We start from the raw sequence: 22,922 nt of genomic DNA on the forward strand, positions 1-22,922 counted from the left end.
CCCCCCCCCCCCCCCCCCCCACCCCCCCACCCCCCCTCCCCCACCCCCCCCCCCCCCCCCCCCCCCCCCCCCCCCCCCCCCCCCCCCCACCCCCCCCCCCCCCCCCCCCCCCCCCCCCCCCCCCCCCCCCCCCCCACACCCCCCCCCCCCCCCCCCCCCCCCCCCCCCCCCCACCCCCCCCCCCCCCCCCCCCCCCCCCCCCCCCCACCCCCCCCCCCCCCCCCCCCCCCCCCCCCCCCCCCCCCCCCCCCACCCCCCCCCCCCCCCCCCCCCCCCCCCCCCCCCCCCCCCCCCCCCCCCCCCCCCCCCCCCCCCCCCCCCCCCCCCCCCACCCCCCCCCCCCCCCCCCCCCCCCCCCCCCCCCCCCCCCCCCCCCCCCCCCCCCCCCCCCCCCCCCCCCCCCCCCCCCCCCCCCCCCCCCCCCCCCCCCCCCCCCCCCCCCCCCCCCCCCCCCCCCCACCCCCCCCCCCCCCCCCCCCCCACCCCCCCCCCCCCCCCCCCCCCCCCCCCCCCCCCCCCCCCCCCCCCCCCCCCCCCCCCCCCCCCCCCCCCCCCCCCCCCCCCCCCACCCCCCCCCCCCCCCCCCCCCCCCCCCCCCCCCCCCCCACCCCCCCCCCCCCCCCCCCCCCCCCCCCCCCCCACCCCCCCCCACCCCCCCCCCCCCCCCCCCCCCCACCCCCCCCCCCCCCCCCCCCCCCCCCCCCCCCCCCCCCCCCCCCCCCCCCCCCCCCCCCCCCCCCCCCCCCCCCCCACCCCCCCACACCCCCCCCACCCCCCCAACCCCCCCCCCCCCCCCCCCCCCCCCCCCACCCCCCCCCCCCCACCCCCCCCCCCCCCCCCCCCCCCCCCCCCCCCCCCCCCCCCCCCCCCCCCACCCCCCCCCACCCCCCCCCCCCCCCCCCCCCCCCCCCCCCCCCCCCCCCCCCCGCCTAACAGCACTCTTCCCCAGGACCCTTCCCCAGCCAATCAGCTGAGGCCACAGCCATTACCTCACCAACTGCCCCTAGGCCCCAATAAAACCTTTGTCCTTTTGAAACTGGCTCTCTCTCCCCGGTATCTCACCTCTGCATCAGTGCAGGTAGGGGATTGAGCTCGAGCTAGCTCGAATAAAGGCTCTTTTGCTTTTACATCGGACTCGGCTCCCTGGCGGTATTTGGGGATCACGAATTCTGGGCATAACACACATGACATGAGTATTAATTTATTCTCAATACCAGCTAGCTCTGGTTCTTTAATTACCTTTTTCTGTCATGTAAGATCGATGAGGGAGCATGAGGCAAGTTGAGGGCAAAATACAAGTTAGCACATGCCCCCGCCCCAGGTGGGATATGTGTGATTCTGGCTGCTCGAGGACAAAGGAAAGGAAAGAAAACAAAATGGTTAACTGATAAGAGATCTCAGTCGGGCAAGATAGGAGTTTCCATCAGTTTACAAATAGCTTAGTAAATTACAAGAAAAAGGCAATCTTATCAATAGCCTAATCGCCAGAAACCTACAGAATCAGCTTCCTGGAGCCCCAACATCACCCCTCCATAGTGATATGGGGAACAAAGGCAAGAAGGAAATCTCAGGTAAAATTAAATTTCCTTATAACCTGCAGCCTATTGACAGATACTTGAGGCAGGCAAATAAAATATTTCTCCAGGAACTCCCTACTGTCTTAATGCTTTGCTAGAGGGAAAAACAACCTTAGCTTGACAATAGCAAGGCCTCTGGTATCTTAGGAGTCCTCTTTCACATATCACAGTCCCTCTGGAGACTTCCCTTTTGACTTGACCTCCCAATTCCATAGCATATAACCTGTCACTCTTCACAACCCCAGTGCAGTTCTTTCTGCCCACGGTCCTGTCCCTGTGCTTTCATAAAATCGCCTTTTTGCACCAAAGACATGTTCAAGAATTCTTTCTTGGCCGTCGGCTCCCGACTCCCCACCATCTCCCCAAAACTTCATCAAGATGAACGTGAAAACTCAACACAAGCAAGTTGTTGCCTTGTCCACGACAAATCTTTTCTATTCCACAACCATCCCCTACTTTGTCACCCCCTAGCTCGTTACCCTGCTGCACTGATGCCAGCATGGCTCACATACGTTTTCCCATCAACGGCCATCTTTTTCCCTTCCTTCCAGTATGAAAGATTCTTGGGGACAGTCCCTGTGTATTCTTTGTACCCCCAGTACTTAGTACACTGTCGACACAGAGTGCGCGTGGCACTGAGTGTTTTTCAATGAATTCATTCATTGTTATCAACGGATTCCACCCTATTTTGTCCTGTATTGCCTACATAACTATGAAATTCAGATTCTTAGAAGAGACTCTCGGTGTTATAAGATGCTTAGTAGAGTGGTGGTGAGTTTTAAGACATTATATTGACACCACTAAAACCTCTTGGTGGAGAAACTCAATGAGCCCGTTCTCTGGCATGCCGGCAAAAAAAACAAAAAACTGACCCTCAGTATTCTTTCCCCCAAGTTAGGCATCAGCAAATTAATGAGAGGAGAGAGGAGGCCCCTGCTCTTGGGCACCCGCAGGAACTTACTCCAGCTCCGGACACACCGTAAACACTTTCATCTAATGGAAGATAAGCTGTGAAATCGGATTTCTGAACCACAAGACAGTAAGACAGTCTTTTCCAGCGTCTGCTTTAGAGGAGGGTCTTCAACCTTGAGTCTAAAAATCCCCCTCAGGCCACTGAACATGTCCAGTATGATTTGCTTTTTTACAGAGAAATCACAGAATTTTCCGGCTGAAAGGGAATAACACACTTCTTAATTGAAGAGTGGTCAGGAAAGAAAACACATGGAGAGCAGTGCCCTGTGGCAGGCATTCAGGAGTTCTTTCTGCTTTCCTCATGGCTCAAGAAGCACCCACACCTTTTGCTGCCTGGAGAACTCTGTGCTAAACTTAGTTCTTTGAAGTTCTCTTTTGCATAGGAAACTTGCACATGAGCAGGAATCAAAGTTAAATTCAAAAGTGGATTTCAAGGACCATGCACACCTTGGGGAAGCATCACTGTCACGAATTCCCATGATAATACTGACTTGGGTGTTACTTGCTTGGGGCTTTCATTGCCCACACAAAGCTGGGTACGAGGGAGGGCAGAGAGTGCCATTTAGGAGTTAAGACAAGTCCCTTGGCCTCTTTGTACCTTAGTTTCCTCATTTGAAAAAAAAAATGGATTTTAAGACCTACTTTCCAGAATTCATACTGGGTTTATTAACACACACCTAACCAATCACTGTATGATATTTTTACATGTAGTTTTTTTTTGTTTTTTTTTTTTTTTACATGTATTCATTTTCTATTTCACTTACAGCTTGTGTAAAAACGGCATCCCATGCCAGGCCTGAAATGTTCCAAAGCTCAGTTTGGTGAGTAAATTGCAACGAAGATTTCTACACACACACACACACACACACACAAAAAAAACAAGACACAAACAAAGAGAAAAAAAAAGATATTCTTTCAGAATATTTATCCTTTGGCAGTGATTCTAATTTATAGATAATGAAACATAACCACAATACTCTCTCCATACACTAAAGAAATCTCACTATGAAAGATACTTGCCTTTTTAAAAAAATATTTGCATGAAAGATTTATACTTTCATGTTTATACATGTGGTGCATTAGATACAAATCAGTAAATGCTCAATAAATACTTGTGTTAAGTAAGTATTTTTTTCTAGAGAAGTAAGTTTATTTCTCTAGAAAAACGTTTCACAACTTTAGCACTGTTGAGATTTATGGTTGGATAATCTTTGTTATGGGGGGGGGGGTGCTGCCCTGTGAACTGTAGGGTGTGACAGCAGCCCTGGCCTCCACCCACTAGATGCCAGGAGCACATCTACAGTCTGACAATCAAAAATGTCTCCAGACACTACCAAGTGTCACCTGGATGCAAAATCACCCTGGCAGAGAACTGCTGCTCTAGAACGATTCACTCTGATCTCTATAAAAAACTCTCACACCAAACTTTGCCACAGACAAAAAAGATTTGCTACATAATTTTAGTAGCTTTCGACTAATAAAGTTTCATTCATTCAAAATGAATAACAAAGAGGTTTACAATTAAGTTTAATACAAATTCCAAATATAATGAAATTATATTTGTAACTTACATAAACTTCAAAAAAGGCAGTGATTCAAATGTACGTCTTTCAATAAATTGTATTTTATTGCAGGATAAATCTCTAGGAAAAGGAAAAGGAAAATATTGCCTCAATTAGCTATAAGATATCTAATTAGTAGGATGGTAGTATTGAATAAGTAGCTTTTGGCTAAACTCTGAGTATTAGGAATTGTTATTTGAACCTTCCAGAGCCCCTAACCCTGTCCTCACCTTTCTTAAGAGTCTCACCTTTGTGATCTTCATACATAAAATATACAACTATAGATCTTGATAGATCTTGGAAGTAATCTTTCCTGAGAGCAGAAGAATTGATTAAATGACTGTTTGTGGCCTCATCAATTTCTAAATTATGAGCTCAAAGTTGTGATCTCCACATATAATTTCTAATATTAAAAGGGATATTCTCACATTAGCACACCTTCCTGGTTTAGTTCTATTTCTTGACACCAAGTCAATACCAGAAGAGGTAAAAGATACCTTTTCATTTAACTTGAAAAGAAGTTACTCCTCTAATCAATACCTAACTTTGAACGAACTCAGAATTATATTATCATATTAATAGAAATTTATTTTTGGTTGTACGTTGCCTAAACGGTCTATGAATTTATCAATTGCTTCAGCTGCAAGTGGGGCCAACAAAAAAACAACATGGTCCTGGATTTTTATTTGGAAACACCCATTCTTGATTATGGTTGACCCTCTTATTTCCATGGATTTCAGCCGAGTCCCTCACTTTCCACCTACATGGGTACCACCATCTTCTGACTGGCATTTTCATCTCTGGTCTCTCCCATTCTAATCTATACTGCACACAGTCACCAGATTAATTCTCCAGGAGTGGTTCTCAAATATCAGAGTCACTTGGGAACTTACTCAAGATGCAAATTCTCAGCTCTACTCTGGACTGAGTGAATCAGGAACTGTGGAGGTGGAACCTGTGTTCTGACAAGGCCTCCCGGTGACCCTGGTGCAGTCTAAAGTTTGTCCTAGAGCACTGCTGTGATAACACGGTAGCCTGGCATATTATCCAAGGCCTTCAAAATCCTAAATCCGGCTCTAGTTTCCTACTCTACAGATACCAAAGAAATTTCTCCTGCATTTTGCCTTTCACTCACTCTATCTTGCAAGCATATTCTTCCCAAGATGTCTATCTGATGATACGTCATAGCCATTCAAGGTTCTGTTCAAACAGCATTTCTCTAGTAACTTCCCTGATCCAACTTGAAGTCTTCCCCCCTCTTCTGTGTTCCAAAAACAACTTATACTTCTCATTGCCCAAATCCATTTCTTCCCCTCCCCCTCTCCTCCTCCTCCTTCTTCTCCTTCTTTTAATTTTTTAAAGTAGACTCCACGCCCAACCTGGGGCTTGAACTCACGACCCTGAGATCAAGAGTCGCATGCTCTACTGACTCAGCCGGTCAGGTGCCCCAATTTCTTCTTAATATAGTTATTCTGGCATTCCATTTCCTCTGGGCATAAACTCCATGAAAGTATGGACTAGTCTTGCTCATCTGCGTTGTCTACTGTGTTTAAAACTGATGCATGGACAAAGAACAAACTCAAATATTTATAAAATAAATTAACAGCTGGGTAGTGAGTAGAAGGAGCAAAACGACTGAAAAGAAATGTGGTTTTATGACTTTGTGGCTCCCTCTTCTGCACTTTGTCAGTGCTTCATCATCCATTTAGTGCTTAGGCGTTATGGTTTAAGCTTCTGTTTATTTTCCCTGTGAAATCATGAGTTCCTACAAGGGTGGGAAGCCTGTCTTAACCATCTGCGTGCCTATGGTACTGGGCATAGGGCCTGTCACATTCTTTTTTAGGTTTTGATTCACATTTTTTTTGAATGAATGAATGAATGAGAACACTTCACCTGACATGAAATAATTGGCTTACAAAGTACCTCATAGTAGAAATAATGAAAGGCCCTATCCATTGCGCAGTTTGTCTCTTTTGTTTTTCTCCAAACTGTGTTTGTAACGTTTGGAGCCCAGATGGCAGAGGTAGCCAAGAAGACCAATACAAAGTGGTTGTCCCCTAAGACTTGGAAGGTTTGATAATTTGAAGGACTATTTTTAGTGTCATATGAGATTCTTTTTACTCACTACCCTTAAGCCTTCCACATTTGCAAGAAGAATCTATTTTCTAAAGCACATCATTAATAAGGATTAATGAGGGGCGCCTGGATGGCTTAGTCAATTGAGCATCTGACTTCGTTCGGTTCAGGTCATGATCTCACTGCTCATGAATTCGAGCCCCGCATCGGGCTCTGGGCCAACAGCTCAGAGACTGAAGCCCGCTTCGGATTCTGTGTCTCCCTCTCTCTCTGTGCCTACCCTGCTCATACTCTGTCTCTCTCTCTCTCAAAAATAAATAAACATTAAAAAAATTTTTAAAAAAGGATTAATGAAATACACAGCTTTGCATGGCATGGACAAAGAATAAACACTGAACCTCCATAGCAAAGAACATTAGTATCTCTGTATGTCTAATGTACAGAGATATATGCAAACATTTCTTCCTTGACAATGAGGCTGGAGAGATGTTTATTCTGTAATTAGCAAAGTTAGAGGCATTTCTGATGTTTGTTTAGTGTAAACATTTCTAACTATACCACTTAACCATCATTATATTTTTAAAGGTTTCATTTTTTTTAAGTAATCTCTATACCTAACATGGGGCTCTAACCTACAACCTCGAGATCAAGAGTTGCAGACTCTAATGACTGAGACAGCCACGTGCCCCTTAGCCATCATTTTTTTAATGTTTATTTATTTTTGAGAGAGACAGAGACAGAGCATGAGTGGGGGAGGGGCCGAGAGAGAGGGAGACAGAATCTGAAACAGGCTCCGGGCTCTGAGCTGTCAGCACAGAGCCCGACACGGGGCTCGAACCCACAAACTGTGAGATCACGACCTGAGTCAAAGTCGGACGCCCAACCAACTGAGCCACCCAGGAGCCCCAACCCCTTAACCATCATTTTAAACATCTATTTTTATGGTGGCATAAGAATTTCCACACTGATCACAGGAATCTACTCCTGAAGCCAAGTGCACATTGTATGTTAGCTAACTTAACAATAAATGACATAAAAAATAATAATAAAAAAATAAACTAATAAAATTTCCCACACTGAAATCCTTAATCTCTTAATAATTTAATATGTACTTGGTAATACTGCTTACATAATTCACCTGCTTAGTTAAATATTTAATATTTAAATATTTAATTTAGATTAAATTATTTAAAAATTCTGGGTTAATGGCATTCAAATTAATGTAAGTGTTCTATATTTTCTTGTCTTGTAGGTGACAATTTGAGGTTAACTTCAATTCCTCTCATTTTACTAAGCCAACTTTTTCAAACCTTTTCTGTAAAGGCCAGACAGTAAATATTTTAGGCTTTGCAGGCCATATACGGTCTCTGTCACATATTCTCTGTTTCTTTCTCTTCTTTTCTCTTTTACAGCCCTTTAAGAACATGAAAATCATTCTGAACTCATAGGTTGTATCAAGACAGACCATACACAGGATTTGATCCATGGGCCATAAATAATAAATATAAATAAAAGCAGATGGTATATGAACACTTACATAACAAGGTTCATATGGGTGTCCATAATTGCTCAGACTTCATTACCCCTTTTCCTCTACAACTGAAGGGCTTTTTCCTATATCTTGTCTATAAAATTAAAAAGTTGAAAATGCATAGGAGGTATTTAATGCTAGAGATGGGCTGGGTCCCCACAGACTTACAGAGTTATAGAATTTAATAGAGAGAATTATAGAATTCTACTGTTAGAAGAAATTGTTGCAATTATCCAATTTGAACCCTGTATTTTTTAATAAATAATATAACTAAAAACTCATAATAAATGATGAACTGATTAACTTACAAATACTGGAGGGATAGCAGGCCTTCAAATGTGTCTTTACGTAATTCGGTCAGATAATTGTCCCTGAGAATTCTGCAAAATGAAAAGGTCATTTCTGGGTCAAAATGCAAAAATAACTACAACTATTTGCTACACAGGACCGCTAGATGTGAGAGAAACCTGGGTAATGGTGCCACCAAATACACTAATTCTTATTTAATGTAGGGATGGTGATCTCTGCTGTTTGATTCAAATCTTTTCTTCTCACATACTCCTTTGTCTCTCCCTCTCTCTCTCTCTCTCTCTCTCTCTCTCTCTCTCTCTCTCTCACACACACACACACACACACACACACACACACACACACACCCCTATCCACTCTTCACACCAAAATGTACATTTAATGCCTACTCTCTGGATCACAAAATCTCTGTTAGAACCCAGCCCTGAGTGGCAAAAACATGGACAGAACTGCCACTTCCTCCTCTCTTTTCCCAAATTTTATTGTGGAAGCCCTATTTATAACCATATCAGTGCTACAAGTAAAGCCATCTAATTTTTTTCCCCATCTAAAAAATATCTGTGAGAACTAAAAATGTGCATAAAATGCACATAACATAAATGCTCAGTTTAATAAGTATAGAGTAAATACCCGTGTAACACTATTTGTTCATTCTACTGTTGGTGGATACCAGATTTTTCTAATCTTTAGTTATTATAAACAGTGCTGCTTTGGACATTTTTCTGTTTATATCCTAGTACACATTTGCCTAAGTTTCTCCAGGATTTAACAGGGGTACAAAATTGTCTTCCTAAGAGGTTGTGCTATTTCAAGCTGGCAGACTGAAACATGCCAAGTCTCTACCAAACTCCAAACTCCACCAAAGTCCCTAAGGATGATTAGAAAAGATACAATTAGAAAATCCACAACCTTAGCTCAAAGCCAAGGGAGTAGCTCTACAAACACTCCCCACCAGAAATGCCTTGGAGCCACCTACAGGGTGATTAGCTGGGATACTGCAGTAGGACCAAGGACAGCACATCAACCCCACATCCTTCCTCCTTGGATCTGGCAGCAAAGGGTGTTTTCTTCCAGGCAGGAGCCATTGGTGTTAGAAGGGGGCAGGGTCCCAGAACCCTGGAGGAAGGGTATACACTCTGACTAGCCATTAGAAGTCACCTCCCACCTCTTCTTTAACTCTCAGGGGGACCTGTCACCAATAACAAGCCCCGTGGTTCATTTCACCTCTTCCTTAGGACCAGAAAACAGAAGCAAGTCAAATCTCAACTACAAAGATAAATTGCACTCAGGAATGACCAAATGGAGTGAGAAAGCCAATTCTATTCAGGACAGAAAATAAAAAACAAATATAACAGCTTATAGTCAATGACACAGTTAACAGAGAAAACACAAAAGGATTTGAGAATACCAACATTAATGGGGCACCTGCGTGGCTCAGTCGGTTAAGCATCCGACTTCGGCTCAGGTTGCAGTCCATGGGTTCAAGCCCTGCACTGGGCTCTGTGCTGAAGCTCAGAGCCTGGAGCCTGCTTCAGATTCTGTGTCTCCCTCTCTCTCTGCCCCTCCCCAACTTGCACTCTGTCTCTCACTCTCTCTCTCTCTCTCTCAAAAATAAACAGTATACAAAATTTAGAATGGCATCATTAATATATCCTCAGACAGAGGTAAACAGTACATCTAATAAAAAGAACCAACTCAAGATTATATGAATGAAAAGTATTATCATTAGTAAAAAACTCAGTCTATGAGCAGCAGAAACGGTCGTTGAATAAATTAGAAAACTTGAGAGATCTGGCCACTGATTTCTTACCAATACTTGAAATTCTATGTATTTATTATATTTACATATTTGTTTTTATATTATATATTTGTAAACCCCTTGACAAGTGGGATATTTGGTCAGTTTTGTTCTTGAGCTTATATCCCTGGCATGTAAAACAGTTCCTGGGACATAGGAGATGCTCCATAAATATTTGTTGAATGAATTCAGAAAGTGACAGGTATCAATTTGCAAATATACTACTTTTAATTAAAACAAATCATTCATTTATCATCATTTATGAGAATAAGTACAACTTCACAGGAAAACAAATGTCTTTCTCCACCTCCGCCCCAATTTGTGACTCAATCTTTTGAGACAAGAACCTTTTGAGAATTTCATAAAAGCTATGGAATGGACCCTTTCCCTAGAAAACTGCACTTTCTTGAATACGTGCAAAGGTGTGCATGCGATTTCAATTTGCAGACCATCCCTTTAGGGCTCAGGTCCGTGAATAGAATGGACTGAATTTGTGGGTGCCAAACTTGGATGGAAAATAGAATCACATCTCTATTTTCACAAACCTCTAACTAGAATTAGCATTTCCTTCCATTATGAATGCAGGCAACAAACCACAGATTAGTGTAGTTAATTTGGTCCCCAGCAGAAATCAGATATTTTCATATCACATATTTGGCGTGGATATCTCAAAATATCATTTATTCTCATCAGTACCTTGAAGTTATAATAGTTAGTAGGCGTACCATTATATTTTGTTATTTAATATTCTAACAGAAGCAGATTTATTGCTATATCACTAATCTTTTTAAAAATTTTTTGAAAACTCTATTTCCACATAATTTCCTTTTCCTATATATTTTAACTTATTATACATTTGAAAACATTATCCCAAGAACATAAGCTTCTGCAGATCATCAATACATATATAGAAGGGTGCCTGGGTGGCTCAGTCTGTTAAGTGTCCAACTTCAGCTCAGGTCATGATCTCACGGTTCGTGGGTTCGAGCCCCACATTGGGCTCTCTGCTGACAGATCAGAGCCTGGAGCCTGCTTCCAATTCTGTGTCTCCCTCTCTTTCTGCCCCTCCCCTGTTCATGCTCTGTCTCTCAGCAATAAATAAATGTTAAAAAAAATTTTTTTTAAATTTGATATATAGAAAAAAAGGTTAAAAATCCTGCCCCAGGGGACTATTGACCCATAGTTAAAAACTTCTGTCTTACAAGGCATAACCCTCAAGCTGAATTAGAAATCATCAAATCTTGGGGCACCTGGGTGGCTCAGTTGGTTAAGTGTCTGACTTCGGCTCAAGTCATCATTTCACAGTTTGTGGGGTCGAGCCCCACATCAGGCTCTGTGCTGACAGCTCGGAGCCTAGAGCCTGCTTTGGACTCTGTGTCTCCCTCTCTCTCTGCCCCTTCCCTGCTCACTCACTCTCTTTCTCTCTCTCTCTCTCTCAAAAATAAATAAACATTTAAAAATTTTTTAAGAATCATCAAATCTTACCAGATTCATCTTCTAGTATATAAACTACCAAATACACGCTTTTCAAAAAATATTTTTTTAATTTCAGTTTATTTTTTTTAATAGGTAATATATATTTGCATGGCTCAGAATTCCAAAGGTATATAATACACAATTCAAAGTTTTTCTCCTACCCCTGTCCCTCAGCCTACCCACTCTCTCCACTCTCTCTTGTTCCGTGTGCCAAATTACTTTCATTTTTCTTACAAGTTTGGGAAATAAGATCTCCAAGTTAGATACTATCATGAGAAAATATAAACTATATATAGTACTTAAGAAATTCATAAAATTCATAAGAAAACAACTACCTTGTTCTACCATTTGTCCCTTACCAGTAAGGTTATCAGACTAAGGGGCAGGGGGGAATCTACTTTAGGGGGATCATAATCCCTACATTTAGATTACTATGACTGTTATGTCTTTTATTATTAATTCAGAAGTCATTTATGACTTATCTACCCAAGTTGAACTAATGATATGACACACAATCTGTCATGAAAAATGCCAGTCAGTTACTTTGAGTATAATATTGTTTCCAAAATTACTTGTGTCTACACTGACTTTTTCTACAAATCAATTTAAAAAAAAGATAACAAAAAAATTGGCAAAGGACAGAAAATTCAGACAAGAAACACAAATGCCCAGGAAACATACAGAGATATTTAAATGTATACGTAATCAGAAAAATTCAAATTCAGAAGGGACCCATTTTATTCACCCACCAGATCAGCCAAGAAATGGAGAATATCCAAGAGTGGGAGGGTAGGAGGAAATGAATGCTGTCATGGTGTATGGATTGGTGTGTAAATTGGCACACCTTTTTTGAGGGCAATTAAAATTGTATATATCGACATCGTCTTCATCCCAACAGTTCCATTTCCAGGGATCTATTCTACAGAAATACCCACCCACGTACACAAAGATGCATGTATGAGGTGGTCCATGCAGCAATGCATGTAATAAGAAAACTGGACACAGCCTAAACATCCATCAGGAGGGGAATTACTAAATCGTAATACACTCATACTATGGAATATTATGCAGCAGCTTGCATGGATGGGGTAACCCTCTATGTACTGGAAGAAAAAAAGTCTAAGACATACCACGAAGCAAAAGAATCGAGTTGTAGGATGTTACAATTTATGTAAAAAAAAGATAAGAAAATCACACAACAAACCTATTTTGCTGTAAATATGTATGTAGGCAAATGCATGGAAAAAGGTCTGGAAGGATATATACTAAATCCAGAGTAGTGGCTATCCCAGCAGTGGGGGGATTAGAACATAAGGCAGGTGTTCACTAGATCTGTTATTTCATCAAAAAAAATTTTTTTAATGTTTATTTATTTTTGAGACAGAGAGAGAGAAGGAATGAATGAGCAGGAGAGGGGCAGAGAGAGAGGGAGACAGAATCCGAAGCAGGCTCCAGGCTCTGAGCTGTCAACACAGAGCCCAACGTGGGGCTTGAACCCACGAACCGTTGAGATTATGACCTGAGCCGAAGTTGGACACTTAACCGAATAAGCCCCCCAGGCCCCCCTGTTATTTCATTTTTATATATTGAGACTATAATCACGTATTCCTTGTATAATGGAAAATAAGTTGAAATTGATTCTAATTTTAAAGGGAACCTGCCAAATTTAATTTTTAAAATAAACACAGATGGGGCGCCTGGGTGGCTCAGTCGGTTAAGCGGCCGACTTCAGCTCAGGTCATGATCTCGCGGTCCGTGAGTTCGAGCCCTGCGTCGGGCTCTGTGCTGACAGCTCAGAGCCTGGAGCCTGTTTCAGATTCTCTGTCTCCCTCTCTCTGACCCTCCCCCGTTCATGCTCTGTCTCTCTCTGTTTCAAAAATAAATAAACGTTAAAAAAAAAATTAACACAGAATTGCAATCGGTAGAGGTCGAGTTGGGATATGGAAGGGGAAACACCTTTCCTCAGAGCTACTGACTTCAAAGTTCTGGACCAAGAAGGACCTTAGAATGCAGTTAGTTTTTTTTTTTTTTTTTTTTTTTTGTATTCGTATTTGGAGAGAATATACTCACAGTTTCTCTACCCAACGGTATCCCTTCCATACATTTTCATCAATGTGAGAAATAGAGTTTCCTTGGAAATTTCTGTGAAGAAACACAGTTCAGATCCTTGAATAGGTAGGAAAGGAATGAACAGAATAAATAAAAGAATCACTGGCAACCTTGTGGGGAATATTCCAATGCAGTAAATGCCAACTTTCTAATTTCCGCGGCTATCAGCATCCCAGGTGGTGCAATTAATAAAGAGATAGCGTGGGGCCACTGGCACAAACAAGCCAGCTCCTTAGCACCTGAACTTCCTATTTGTTCCATTCCTTGGGTAGATAACGCCTGTTAATTACTCTGGAGATAAGTATTTTTTTTCCCCAAATCACTTATGTGTCTAAAATGGTTCCTTCCACAAATCAATGAGAAAATAATAACTCAACGAAAAAAATGGTAAAAAATTTACCATTATCAGCAAACAAATGTAAAGAAGCCCTCTACTGAAACCTCTCTAGGTGTTAGAAGGATAAGGGAAGTTAGAAATTAGAATAACTAACATGGAAAGATTTCTTAGACATATTGTATAGGGAAAAGCAACAAATCACTGGGCAAGGAATTAAAAAGTATCCCCTCATTAGGAAATTAGGAAAAAATGCAAAGGAAAGAGATGGGAAGGAAGGACACACACCAAAAAGGTGACAGGAGTTATCTTATGAGTGGTAGGGAGGGTGGGGTGGGATTTTCACGTTTTATCCTCTATACCTGTGACATTAAAAACAAAAAAAAGTATCCATGCTAATTCATGTATCCATGAATTACACATGTTTAAGAGAAGCTATGAAATGCCTGAGGTTCAGTTTCAACCGCTAACTCTGCGTATGACTTTGAATCTTTACCTTTAGTTTTGTCCTCTTCCCTCAGCAACAGCTTACCTGGTCAGTTTATATACACATTTTTTTCAGGGGAGTCAGGAATAAATTCAAAACAGATACCCATCTGCCCATGTGCCTGGTGGACATTTCCAGTCAACCTGAAGCCTTCTGGTTGCTCTGTGTTCCCTGGTAAAAGATGCCTCAACTTCCATCATTCTCCTTATCTGGGACAGAAGTTTCAGAGTAATATCTGAGTTTTCTCTTTCCCGTGCACACCCCACCCGCGACTGTCATCAGTTAGTCTATCTTGTCACTTCCTCCTTTGCAGTGCTCTCAAGGCTTTTCTTTCTACTCTTTTCAGCCACTCTGAGTCGGCCCCTTGTTACTTTATTCCCAGGTTTTGTTAGAACATTCTATCTGGTCTCGCTGGATCAAGCTCTCCTCTCCAGATCGGCCTATATGGGGAACTGAAAATAATCCTGTTTCAACGGTCTGTATATCTCATGCTTGAAAACTTTCAATGGCTCTCTATAACTCAGAATCTAACGTTCAAACCTCTCTAGCTGATAGTCAAGGTTTCTCGTAATTGGATCTTTAACTGCTTAACCTAATTCTTAATTCCTGATCATTCCTGCAGCCGTGCCTTTGCCTAGACTTATACCCATTTTTTCTCTATTTAACACATCAGAGCCACTCTTTAAGTCTCAGCTAAAGTGTTAGCTTATCCATGCAGCTCTCCCTGACCTCCATACTCCGCTGATTACAGAGTCTGCTGAATTCCAACACCCATGGTACCTCTTTTAGTACTTAATTACATGCCACCTCCCTTTTTATGACCATTTCCTTTCTTCCCACCTGTCATTTCATGTTCTGAAGACGATTTCATCCTAGTGTGGCGCCCATAGTACTTACTCTTGGGTTGGGCCCAAACTGAGTACTGTATGTGGAAGGCCGGGCGTCAAAGATGAGGTCTGGGGAATCAAAATAATAACAGCTAACACTCATATTTTGCCAGGCACTGATCCAAGTGCTTCATATGTATTACCTCATCTAGATCTCACCATAATCCCATGAGATGGTAACTATCATAATTTCCATTTCACAGAAAAGGAAACTGAGTCACAAAGCTAATAGATGACAGACCTCGGCCCAAACGCAGGCAATCTAGTTCCAGAATCTCTACTCTTCACTACTCTGTTGTATCCTATTATAGAGGATGGAGCAAAAATGGGAGAGTAGAGGTTAAGGAATGAAATAATGGGGCTAAAAATTGGATAAGGAAAAAGAATAAGGACAATTACAAGTAAAAGATTGCAGAAGGGCGAACAGTAGTAAAAAGGAAAATGAAGATAAGGGATAGTTGACAAAGAAAAGGTAAAAACAGAAAGTCAGTCAACGTGGTTGGGGAGATGAGGAAGGCCCAGGACGACATTGAGGAAGAGACTGCCATGTCAAGCAGGAGGCAGAGAACAAACAAGTAAAGGCGATTCTTACAAGATGGTGAAGGTGCCGTTGTAGGTGTCGGGCTCCAGCACGGGCACTCTGCGGAGCCTCTGCTGTGGGCTGAGACCAACACACGACAGTGTCTCCTCTTTGCAGGTACAGCGCTCACATATTTTGAGGTTTGTGGTGGCATTCTGTTCTGGTTGCCAAGTTAAAGTTGTGTATGCCTTTTCTGAGGTATAGTTTACAAAATGCACCACAGGATGTTCAGTTGTTGGAGGAAAACCTGTCTCAAATGACTCTGGTTGCTGACTTACAGGAATTTCTAGGTCCATAGGTGGAACCGTGACTTCAGTCAGGTTTCGATGTTGACTCTGAACCTGTTTTGGATGTGCAAGTGTCACCTCAGGGTCCTTTGGGGGAGGAGTTGTAGTCTTCTTCAGGGTTGTCGAATGTTCAGCCTCTGTAATAGGTTCTGGAGTTATAGTAAGCTCCACATGACGAAATGGGATGATGGGTGATGCTGGATGCTGACCTTGATCCTTACTTGGAGTTGGAACTGTCACTTCCTGCTGGAATGGATATTGAACTACAACCTCCTTAGGTGGCTCTGGAGGCTGAGTTGGGGTGTCTCGCATGGTTGGAGAAGGTTCAGTCTCCACACTGGATCCTGCAGTTACAGTAAGTTCCAGGTCCATAGGTGGAACTGTGACTTCAGTCAGGTTTGGATGCTGACTCTGAACCTGCTCTGGATGTGCAAGTGTCACCTCAAGGTCCTTTGGAGGAGGAGCTGTAGTCTCCTTCACGGGTGTAGAATGTTCAGCCTCTGTAGTAGGTTCTGGAGTTATGGTAAGCCCCAAGTCCACACGATGAGCTGTGACACTGGGCAATGTTGGTTGCTGACCTTGATCCTTACTTGGAGTAGGAACTGTCACTTCCTGTTGGGACGGATACTGAACAACCTCCTTAGGTGGCTCTGGAGGCTGGGTTGGGGTCTCTTGCATGGTTACAGAAGGTTCAGTCTCTGTAGTGGATTCTGGAGTTATGGTAAGCCCTGGGTCCAAAGGTTTAACTGTGACTTTAGTTAAGGTTGGATGCTGAATGTGCTCTGAATGTGGAAATGTCACCTCAAGGTCCTTTGGAGGAGCGGTAGTCTGCTGCAGGGCTGAGGAATGTTTAACATCCGTAGTGGGTTCTGTAGTTACAGTAAGCACCAAGTCCAAAGGCTGAACTGTTACATTCGGCAACCACAGACGCTGAGCTTGATCCTGATCTGGGGTTGGAACTGCTGCCTCTTGATATACTGGAGGTTGAGCTACAAGTTCCTTAGGCGGCTCTGGAGGCTGATCTGGGGTCTCTTGCATGGCTGGAGAAGGTTCAACCTCTGTAGTGGATTCTGGAGTTATGGTAAGCTCCAAGTCCAAAGGCTGAACTGTGACCTCAGTCAAGGTTGGATGGTGAGACTCAACCTGCTCTAGATGTGGAAATGTCACCTCAAGGTCCTTCGGAGGAGCTGTAGTTTTCTTCAGGACTGTAGAAGTTTTAACCTCCACAGTGGGCTCTGGAGTTATGGTAAGCTCCAGGTCCAAAGGTCGAACTGTTATATTGGGGAGTGATGAATGCTGAGCTTGATTCTGACCTGGTGTCAGAAGAGTCTGCTCCTGATATACTGGAGGTTGAGCTCCAATAACCTCCTCAGGTGGCTTTGGAGGCTGAATTGGAGTCTCCTGCATAGGTAGAGGAAGTTCAATCTCCTTATTGAATTCTGGAGTTATAGTAAGCCCCAGGTCCAAATGTTGAGTTGTGGCCTTATTCAAGGTTGAATGCTGAACCTGAACCTGCTCTAGATGTGCAAATGTTACCTCAAGGTCCTTTGGAGGAGCTGTAGTTTTCTTCAGGGCTGTAGAAGCTTTAACCTCCATAGGGGGTTCTGGAGTTATGGTAAGCTCTAGGTCCAAAGGCTGAACTGTTACATTAGGTGACGATGGATGACGAGCTTGATCCAGACCTGGAGTTGGAACTGTCACCTCCTGAAACAGTGGAGGCTGAACTACAACCTCCTTAGGTGGCTCTGAAGGGTGACCTGGGATCTCTTGCGTGGTTGCAGTTTCAACCTCTGTAGTGGGTTCTGGAGTTATGGTCAGTTCCAGGTCTAAAGGCTGAACTCTGACTTCAGTCAAATTTGGATGCTGAGCCTGGACCTGCTCTGGATGTGGAGGTGTCACCTCAGTGTCCTCTGGAGGAGCTATAGTCTGCTGCATGATTGTAGAATGCTCAGCCTCCACAGTAGGTTCTGGAGTTACAGTAAGCTCCAGGTCAGCAGGCTGAACAGTAACATTGGGCAAGTTTGGATGCTGAGCTTGCTCTTGTCCTAGAGGTGGAACTGTCACCTCATTATGGACTGGAGGTTGTGCTACAACCTCCTCAGGTGGCTCTGGAGGCTGAACTGGGGCCTCCTGCTGGGCTGGAGGAGTTTCTGCCTCCTTAGAGGGCTCCGGAGGTTGAGTTGGAGACTGCTGCAGAATTGGAGATGGTTCTACCTTCTCAGGGGCCTCTGAAGGCTGAGCTTGTACCTCCTGTTGTGTTAGAGAAGGTTCTATCTCCTTAAGTGGCTCGAGAGGTAGAGATAGGGTTTCCTGCTGGACTGGAGATGGTTCCACCTTCTCAGGAGGCTCTGAAGGCTGAGGTGGGGCCTCCTGCTGTGTGGAAGGTTCTACCTCCTTAGGGGGCTCAGGGGATACAACTGGGGCTCCCTGCTGAGTTGGAAAAGATTCTGCCTCATTACCGGGCTCTGAAGGCTGAGCTGGGGGCTCCTGAGGTGTGGGAGAAGGTTCCACCTCCTTAGGGGGCTCAGGGGATATAGCTGGGGACTCCTGGAGGACTGGAAACTGAGCTGGGGCCACCTGCTGGGTTGGAGACTCTGCCTCATTAGGGGGCTCTGAAGGCTGAGCTGGGGCCTCCTGCAGTGTGGGAGAAGGTTCTACCTCCTTAGGGGGCTCAGGAGATACAGCTGGGGCCTGCTGGGGGACAGGAGACTGAACCAGGGCCTCCTGCGGGGTTGGAGAAGATTCTGCCTCATTAGGGGGCTCTGAAGGCTGAGCTGGGACTTCCTGCTGAACTGGAGATGGTTCTACCTTCTCAGGAGGCTCTGAAGGCTGAGCTGGGGCCAGCTGGGGGACTACAGACTGAGCTGGGGCCTCCTGTTGGCCTGAAGCAGGGTCCACAGCCTTAGGGGGGTCTGGAGTCTGAGCTAGGACCTCTTGTTGGCCTGGAGAAGACTCATCTTCAGGGGACTCTGGAGACTGGGAAAGATGCTTGGACTGAGCTGGAGCAAATTCAACTTTCTCAGGGGGAATAGGAGATTGAGCAGGGACATCCTGCTGCACTGGAAGATGTTTAACCTCCTTAGTTGCCTGGGGACTTAGGAAAATCCTCAGATCCACAGGTTTACCTGTGATATTAGGCAACACTGGATGCTGATCTTCACCTGGACCTGGAGGTGAGAATGTCACCTCATGCTGTACTGGAGACTGAGCTACAACATCTGTAGAGGACCCTGGAGGCTGAGCTGGATGCTCATACTGAACTGGAAAAGACTCGACCCCCTCATTGGGCTTTGGTTGCTGAGCTGGGACCTCTTGCTGGATTGGAGAAGGTTCTATACTTGCAACAGGCACTTGAGGCAGAGCTGAGCTCTCCTGCTGGCTTGGAGAAAGTTCAATTTCCTCAGGAAAATCTTCGGGTGGAGTTGAGACTTCATGCTGGACTGGAGAAGATTCCACATTTTCAGGGGGCGCTGGATGCTGATGTGGGACCTCCTGCTGGATTGGAGAAGGTTCCAACTGCTCAGGGGACACTCCAGACTGAGCTGAGGCCTCTTCTCGGAGTGGAGAAGCTTCAACCTCATTAGTGGATTCTGAGGTCATGGTAACTGAGGAATCCACAGGTTTAACAGTGACATTAGGCAACAGCAGGAGCTGAGCTTGATTCTGACCTTGAGGAAAAACTGTTACCACCTGATGCTCTGGAGAGTGAGCTGGGGCCTCCTGTTGGGTTGGAGAAGGTTCAACCTCACCAGAAGGCTCTGGATGTTGAGCTGTGGCTTCCTGTTGAGTGGCAGAAGGGTTAATTTCCTCAGAGGTCTGTGGATGCTGACTTGGGGCCTCCTGATAGGTTGCAGGTTTAACTTCCCCACGGGGATTTGGATGCTGAGTTGTGGCCTCTGACTGGGCTGGAGAAGGCTCAGTCCCCTCAAGGGGCTCTGGATACTGAGTTGGGGTCTCTGGTTGGGTTGGAAAAGGCTCACCCTCCTCTGATGCCTGAGGATACTGAGCTGGAGCCTCCTGCTGGGTTGAAGAAGGTTCAACCTCCTCAGGGGTCTGTGGATGCTGAACTGGGGCCTCCTCCTGGGTTGTAGGTGGTTCACTCCCCTCGGAGGCCTGTGGGTGCTGACCCTGGCCCTCCTCCTGGAGAGGGGAAGGTTCACCCTCTTCCTGGGCCTCTGGAAGCTGAGTCGGGGCCTCCTCCTGGGTTGAGGATGATTCACCCTCCTCAGGGGCCTGTGATTGCTGAGCTAGGGCCTCCTGCTGAGTTGTAGAAGGTTCAACTTCTCCAGGATATTCTGGATACTGAACTGGGGTCTCCTGCTGTGTTGGAAGTTTCTCCTGTGTGGTAGATTCTGGAGATTGCGTTGGAGTCTCCTGTTGAACTGGCAAAGATTCAACCTCAGGGGACTGTGGAGGCAGAGTTGGGGCTTCATGCTGGGTTTCAAAAGGTTCCACATTAAGAGGCACTGAGGGCTGAGCTATAGTCTCGTGCCGAACTGGAGAAGGTCCCACCTCTGTAGTGGGTTCTGCAGTCATGGTAAGCTGCACATCTGGAGGTTTCACACTGACATTGGGCAGGTTTAAATGTTGATCATGGTAGTGACCTGGAGGTGAAACTGTCATCTTATGATGCCATAGAGGTTGAGCTGGGTGCTCCTGCTGGGTTGGAGAAGGTTCCACCTCCCTGGAAGGCAGCTCTGGAGGCTGAGCTGGTTGCTCTTGCAGGGTTGCAGAAGATTCTATCTCCCCTGGAGACTGAGCTGGAGTCTCCTGCTGGGTTGAAGATTCTGCCTCATTAAGGAGCTCTGCAAGCTGAGCTAAGGCCTCCTCCTGGGTTGGAGAAAGTTCAGCTTCTCCAAAACGGTCTGGAAGCTGAGCTGGGGGTTCCTGTTTGCTTAGAGAAGGCTTACCTTCCTCAGGAGGCACTGAAGGCTGAGCTGGGGTCTCCTGCTGCCTTAGAGAAGGATCAATCACCCCAGGAGGCTCGGAAGGCTGACCTGGGGTCTCCTGCTCACTTGAAGGCTCAACCTCCTCTGGAGGCTTACCCGAGGTCTCTTGCTGGGTTAGAGAAAGTTCTGCTTCCTCAGTATGTTCAAGAGGCTGAGGTGGGGCCTCTTGCTGGGCTATAGAAGATTCAACACCTTTATCAGGCCCTGGAGTTGTGGTAAATTCCACATCTAAAGGCTTACCTATAACCCTGGGAAACATTAAATAATCTGGATACTGACCTAGAGGTAGAGATGTCACCTCATCACTTACTGCAAGTTGAGTTAAATACTCGATAGGGAACTCTGGAACTAGAGTTGGGGCCTCCTGCTGGACTGGGGTAGGTTCAACCTCCTCGAGGCGCTCTGCAGGCTGAGCAGGGGCCTCCTGCTGGACTGGGGTAGGTCCAGCCTCCTCAGGGTGCTCCGCAGGCTGAGTTAGAGTTATGGTAAGATCCAGAGGTTTAACAGTGACATTGGGGAAGCTTGGCTTCTGAGCTTCACTCTGACTTGGAGATAGCACATTTACTTCATGATGTGCTAACAGTTGAGATATGATGTCCTTAGATGGCTCTGGAGGCTGAGCAGGGGCCTCCTGGGGGGTTGGAGAAGGTTCCACTTCCTCGGGGGCCTCTGTAGGGTGAGCTGAGGCTTCCTGCTGGACTGAAGAAGGTTCGACCTCTTCAGGGGTACTTGAAGGCTCAGCTGGGGCTTCTTGTGGGTTTGCTGAATTTCCATCCTTAAGGGACTCTGGACGCTGAGATGGAGCCTCCTGCTCAAGTAGAGATGTTTCTGTCTCTTCAGAGGGCTCTGGATGCTGAGCCTGAGCCTCCCCTTGGGGCAAAAAAGATTCAGCTTCCTCAGGGGACTCTAGATGATTTGGGGTCTTCTGCAAGGGTGGAGGAATTTCAGCCTCCTCAGAGAAGTTTGGAAGTTGATCTGGTCCCCCTGGGAAACCCATAGGTAGGTTCTCCTCAGGATACAGGAGACCCATATTGGAATCTAAATAATCATCCTGCAGCTGTTGTTGTAGGTGCTCTTTATTTGCAAATTGGTTTGGAGTTCCAACAACTTTGGCAAGCCTTCGATGCTGAGCTAGATCTTTCTTCAGGTTTAGGGGTGAAACAATAAACTTTGTTGGCTTTGAACTCTGACTATCCAGAGATGGAACAAGTATTTCAAATGACTGGTGATCTTCGGCCTGATCTAAACCTACAGTTTTAGTCTTACTTTTGAGATGAGGAGGCGGAGCTATGGTCTGATTCTGATCCCAACCTGGCACTGGAACCACCTCTGGGAGCCTTTGATGCTGGGTTAGCTGGTCATTCAGATCCTCATCTGGCCCTGGGGGTAGTTCTCCAAACGAATCCGTGTCCAGGAATGGAACCAAAGTCTCGGTCAACTCCTTAGGCGGGGCCAACATCTGGGCTGGAGCAGAGGACCCCGGGTAATTAAAGCCCCCCGGCTCAGCTGGGGGTGTAAGTGCCTGGGGCGATTCGGGGGGGGGATCAGAGGAGCGAGAAGACCAGGGCTCAGCCGCCTCCAGGGGGTCGGAAGTCAGCTGGGCAGGGTCCAGGGCCCACTCCGGAGGCTGAGCTGCCTGGACCAGCAGCCACAACGGTTGCCACATAAAGAGAAGCAGTGGGGCCAACAGGCGCAGCCGGGACATGACACGCGGAGGCTCCGGGGCGCAGCGACCCAGGCGAGTAGGGTACTGGCGCTGGGCCCTGAGCGGGAGCCAAACCATTATGGCAGCCCCGTGATGCGCGCGCGCACCTTTAGCAACTGCGCGCCCCTCCCCCGCCAACGTCCCACCGTTTATTTATGACGTCTTTATTTACACCACCATTATTAGCTCCCTGGAGATGGGCTCCGCACCACCAGAGCGGGCCCTTTTCCCAGAATCACTTGGGGCCCAGGCCTCCCTCCACCCTGCAAAGGCCACCACTCCC

General features: G+C 46.0%; 2 protein-coding genes and 1 long non-coding RNA gene across 11 annotated transcripts in view; 1 reads left to right on the forward strand and 2 right to left on the reverse strand.

Annotated features, from left to right (window-relative positions):
- LOC122233789 (leucine-rich repeat-containing protein 37A2-like) overlaps nucleotides 1–22,822 on the reverse strand; it is a 209,532-nt gene extending 186,710 nt beyond the window's left edge. Inside the window, exons 1-5 of the mRNA XM_042967923.1 lie at nucleotides 15,711–22,822; nucleotides 13,372–13,443; nucleotides 8,027–8,098; nucleotides 4,121–4,192; nucleotides 3,314–3,394 (exon numbers count right to left, since the gene is read on the reverse strand). Coding sequence (XP_042823857.1) covers nucleotides 3,314–3,394; nucleotides 4,121–4,192; nucleotides 8,027–8,098; nucleotides 13,372–13,443; nucleotides 15,711–22,717 — 7,304 coding nt within the window. The 5' untranslated portion in view covers nucleotides 22,718–22,822. The remainder of the gene's footprint in view (nucleotides 1–3,313; nucleotides 3,395–4,120; nucleotides 4,193–8,026; nucleotides 8,099–13,371; nucleotides 13,444–15,710) is intronic.
- Nucleotides 1–22,922, reverse strand: part of LOC122233787 (RAD52 motif-containing protein 1-like) — a 137,004-nt gene that overhangs the window by 101,964 nt on the left and 12,118 nt on the right. Inside the window, exon 6 of one of the 5 annotated variants that reach the window (XM_042967917.1) lies at nucleotides 13,372–13,443. The exons of 3 other annotated variants lie outside the window; for them this stretch is intronic. In XM_042967917.1, the coding sequence (XP_042823851.1) occupies nucleotides 13,411–13,443 (33 nt within the window). In that variant the 3' untranslated portion in view covers nucleotides 13,372–13,410. Of the gene's footprint in view, nucleotides 1–13,371; nucleotides 13,444–14,871; nucleotides 15,188–22,922 lie in introns of those variants that run through there. One more of the 5 variants, XM_042967916.1, reaches the window with a different exon arrangement.
- LOC122233792 overlaps nucleotides 1,037–22,922 on the forward strand; it is a 30,578-nt gene continuing 8,692 nt past the window's right edge. For 2 of the 5 annotated variants that reach the window (XR_006211516.1, XR_006211517.1), the window contains exons 1-4: nucleotides 1,037–1,078; nucleotides 2,472–2,616; nucleotides 3,316–3,370; nucleotides 14,614–14,706. This is a non-coding gene — a long non-coding RNA (uncharacterized LOC122233792). Of the gene's footprint in view, nucleotides 1,079–2,471; nucleotides 2,617–3,315; nucleotides 3,371–14,613; nucleotides 14,779–22,922 lie in introns of those variants that run through there. The other 3 variants (XR_006211515.1, XR_006211519.1, XR_006211518.1) reach the window with 3 other exon arrangements.

The sequence above is a fragment of the Panthera tigris genome, chromosome E1, assembly GCF_018350195.1.
Source record: "Panthera tigris isolate Pti1 chromosome E1, P.tigris_Pti1_mat1.1, whole genome shotgun sequence".
In the NCBI taxonomy this organism is placed as follows: domain Eukaryota; kingdom Metazoa; phylum Chordata; class Mammalia; order Carnivora; family Felidae; genus Panthera; species Panthera tigris.